The 3,107-nt window shown below is 44.4% G+C and overlaps 1 protein-coding gene across 1 annotated transcript; it reads left to right on the forward strand.

Moving 5' to 3' along the window:
• Positions 1 to 1,369: 1,369 nt before the first annotated feature.
• Positions 1,370 to 2,527, forward strand: NPY2R (neuropeptide Y receptor Y2; the record flags this gene model as incomplete). The annotated part of the gene is made up of 1 exon (XM_082315532.1): positions 1,370 to 2,527. The coding sequence occupies one exon, from the start codon at positions 1,370 to 1,372 to the stop codon at positions 2,525 to 2,527; it is 1,158 nt and encodes a 385-aa protein (XP_082171658.1).
• Positions 2,528 to 3,107: the final 580 nt, after the last annotated feature.

The raw sequence follows: 3,107 nt of genomic DNA on the forward strand, positions 1-3,107 counted from the left end.
TGAAAACCTACAATGAAGTGGGTCTGATTTAAAAAAAAAAAAAAAGATAATTTTAAAAAGCACCATTGAAACCAAAGGCATGAATAGCTAGACTGTCTTTAGGCAGACCTGAATTTGAGATGGATTAAGCTATGTGTAACACCTGATGGCAAGGAAGTGACATTTCTTCTCTACTTTTGCTTTCCTTAGGGAATGTATGAATGGGAAAGTAGAGTTAGTAACTCAGGTTTGGCTTTCCCCTCAGTGGCAAACAGTGGTGTTTTCTCGGTGAGCCCACTGGGCACTGGGAATTTCTTAGTATCTTCCCAGGTCAAGCCGAGGAGTCCCCAGGTGCACAGTGCTCGCTCAGCATGCCACCCATCGTCTGGGCAGTCTGCATGGGGACATGCACGTTTTACATAGGATTGAAGTCCAAGTCAGCAATTAACTGCAAAACATCCATATATCCATACGTGCCTACTGAAGTCTTAGGGCAGCATAGAATTTGACTCAGCCTGTGTAGGGAAGGCAACAAAATGTGATCTTGATGCCAATGGTGAAATTCTTTCTGACGTCAGCAGGGGAATGATGTGCTCTTCTCTATGACTGCAGTCAGAAATGAATCCCTGATTGGCAGCCTCCAAGGAGCTGTGTTTTCTTAAACATTACACAGAGAAGAAATATTATGTATAACGGAGTTTTACTTGTTTCTTGAGTTAATTTCAGCATGAATAGGTTACACAGTCATTTCAGAGAAATGCTATCATTTCAGTTCTGTTAGAGTGGTATTTTTTCTTGCCTTGTGGCACAAACTTCCCTAAAAGAAAGTTTCTTAAAGAAAGACCTCAGTAATTAGTTCTCTGGTATTAAGGAGGGACATAAACCTATAAGAATTTAGTAACTATTTAAAGGAAACACCTTCCATTAAGGAAAAGCTGGAAGATCATTATGCTAATAACAGTCTGGATGGTGCCGTTCCATGTAGAATTCCCATAGGTATTAATGGAAGTTTTGTGCTAAATCAGCAGTAGTTTTAGGTAGTGGATTGTAAAAAAGGATATACTACCCAGCAGGATCTTAATCCCTCTGCATTTACTTAGGCAAACTTTGTCTTTGAAATGCTTTTGAAATCTGTCCCAATTTTCAGCAGGAGTCATGCCTGAATAATATTACAGGATCAGGCTTCAAATGTAAGGGCAACAGAATTTAAATATATTAAGATAGATCTTCTCTTAATCCTGAGATGTAGAACGTCGGTTAGAGGAGGAAAGATCTGTAGCTTTAGCTCATTACTTCTTGTCTTGGCCACCGCGGGCTGATTTCTCCACGTGTTCTTGTACTGTTTTGTTTTCAGGGACATCTCTGTTGCTTAGACCAGGCTGCTGCAAGGATGGGGCCCCTGGAAGCAGCAGGCGAAGAAAACCAGACAGATGAAACGAAAGCAGAGCTGTTCACCAAGCTGTACTTGCCGAGATACACCACACCGCTCAACGAATTGGCTCTGGACCCTAAACCAGAACTGAAGGACAGCACAACGCTAGTTGAAGTGCAGATAATCCTCATCTTTGCCTACTGCTCCATCATTCTGCTGGGGGTGATTGGAAACTCCCTGGTGATCCACGTGATCATCAAGTTCAAAAGCATGCGCACAGTGACTAACTTCTTCATTGCCAACCTGGCTGTGGCTGACCTGCTGGTGAATACATTGTGTCTGCCCTTCACTTTGGTTTACACACTGTTGGGCGAATGGAAGCTGGGCCCAGTCTTGTGCCACCTGGTGCCTTATGCCCAGGCTCTTGCTGTGCACGTCTCTACTGTTACTTTGACTGTGATTGCTTTGGATCGGCACCGCTGCATCGTCTACCACTTGGAAAGCAAAATCTCTAAGCGGATCAGCTTCCTGATTATAGGAGTGGCCTGGGCAGTCAGTGCCCTGTTGGCAAGTCCTCTGGCCATCTTCCGTGAGTACTCGCTGATTGAGATCATTCCCGACTTCAAGATTGTGGTCTGCTCTGAGAAGTGGCCAGGAGAGGGGCAACTCAACTATGGCACCATCTACAGCGTCTCCATGCTCCTGATCCAGTACGTGCTGCCTCTGGCAGTCATCTCCTATGCCTACGCCCGTATTTGGACCAAGCTCAAGAACCACGTTAGTCCTGGGGCGGGCAATGACCACTACCACCACCGGCGGCGGAAAACCACCAAGATGCTGGTGTGTGTGGTTGTGGTGTTTGCCGTCAGCTGGCTGCCATTTCACACCTTCCAGCTAGTCAGTGACATTGACAGTCAGGTATTAGACCTGAAAGAGTACAAACTGATCTACACAGTGTTTCATGTCATTGCCATGTGCTCAACGTTTGCTAACCCCCTTCTCTATGGCTGGATGAATAACAACTACAGGACGGCCTTCCTCACGGCCTTCCAGTGTGAACAGCGGCTGGACTCCATCCACCCTGAAGTATCAGCAGCTTTCAAAGCCAGGAAGAAACTAGAAGCAAAGAGGATTCAGTTCCCTGGAGACTCTTTCACACAACCTACCAATGTCTAAGATGTCTGACTTTAAAGAAGAAATGAATATGTTGCGGACAAAGGAATAAATCCATTTTGACACATGCATTTTTAATGCATAGTTTTATTGATAAATGCTGAAAGAAAAGTATCAGGGAAGTCAAGGCAGGTGGTATGATTTGAGGGGAGTCGATTGGCCTCAAGAGTATGTAACTATACAACTGTAAGGAAATAAAAAGGAGAGACGTTTGTTTATGGCTGTCTCTAACAGGGTAAGAGATGCTCCCATCCCTCCCATCTCTTTTTGACAAGTCTAAATGGCTAAAGGCAGAGTTTGCCGGTTTTGCTATAGGCAGGCAGACGGCTGATTTGTAGCACAGGAATGCTGATGGTGGGAGCAGGTAATTTTTATATTGGATATGGAGATCAGGTAGAGCAGAAGTCTGACAGGAGAATGAAGCCTGTCTGCGGAAAATGGGCTGTGCTGGTTAAAGCTCAAACTTTTCAAACCCCTTCTCTCCCACAGGCATCTTTTGCGAAGATAAAGGAATTAAGAAGAGAAATATGTTACTGTTTTTTGACTTGTACTTCAGTACAAGTACTGAAGTACTTCAAACCAG

Source organism: Platalea leucorodia (assembly GCF_965183815.1).
Source record: "Platalea leucorodia genome assembly, chromosome: 6".
Classification (NCBI taxonomy): Eukaryota; Metazoa; Chordata; class Aves; order Pelecaniformes; family Threskiornithidae; genus Platalea; species Platalea leucorodia.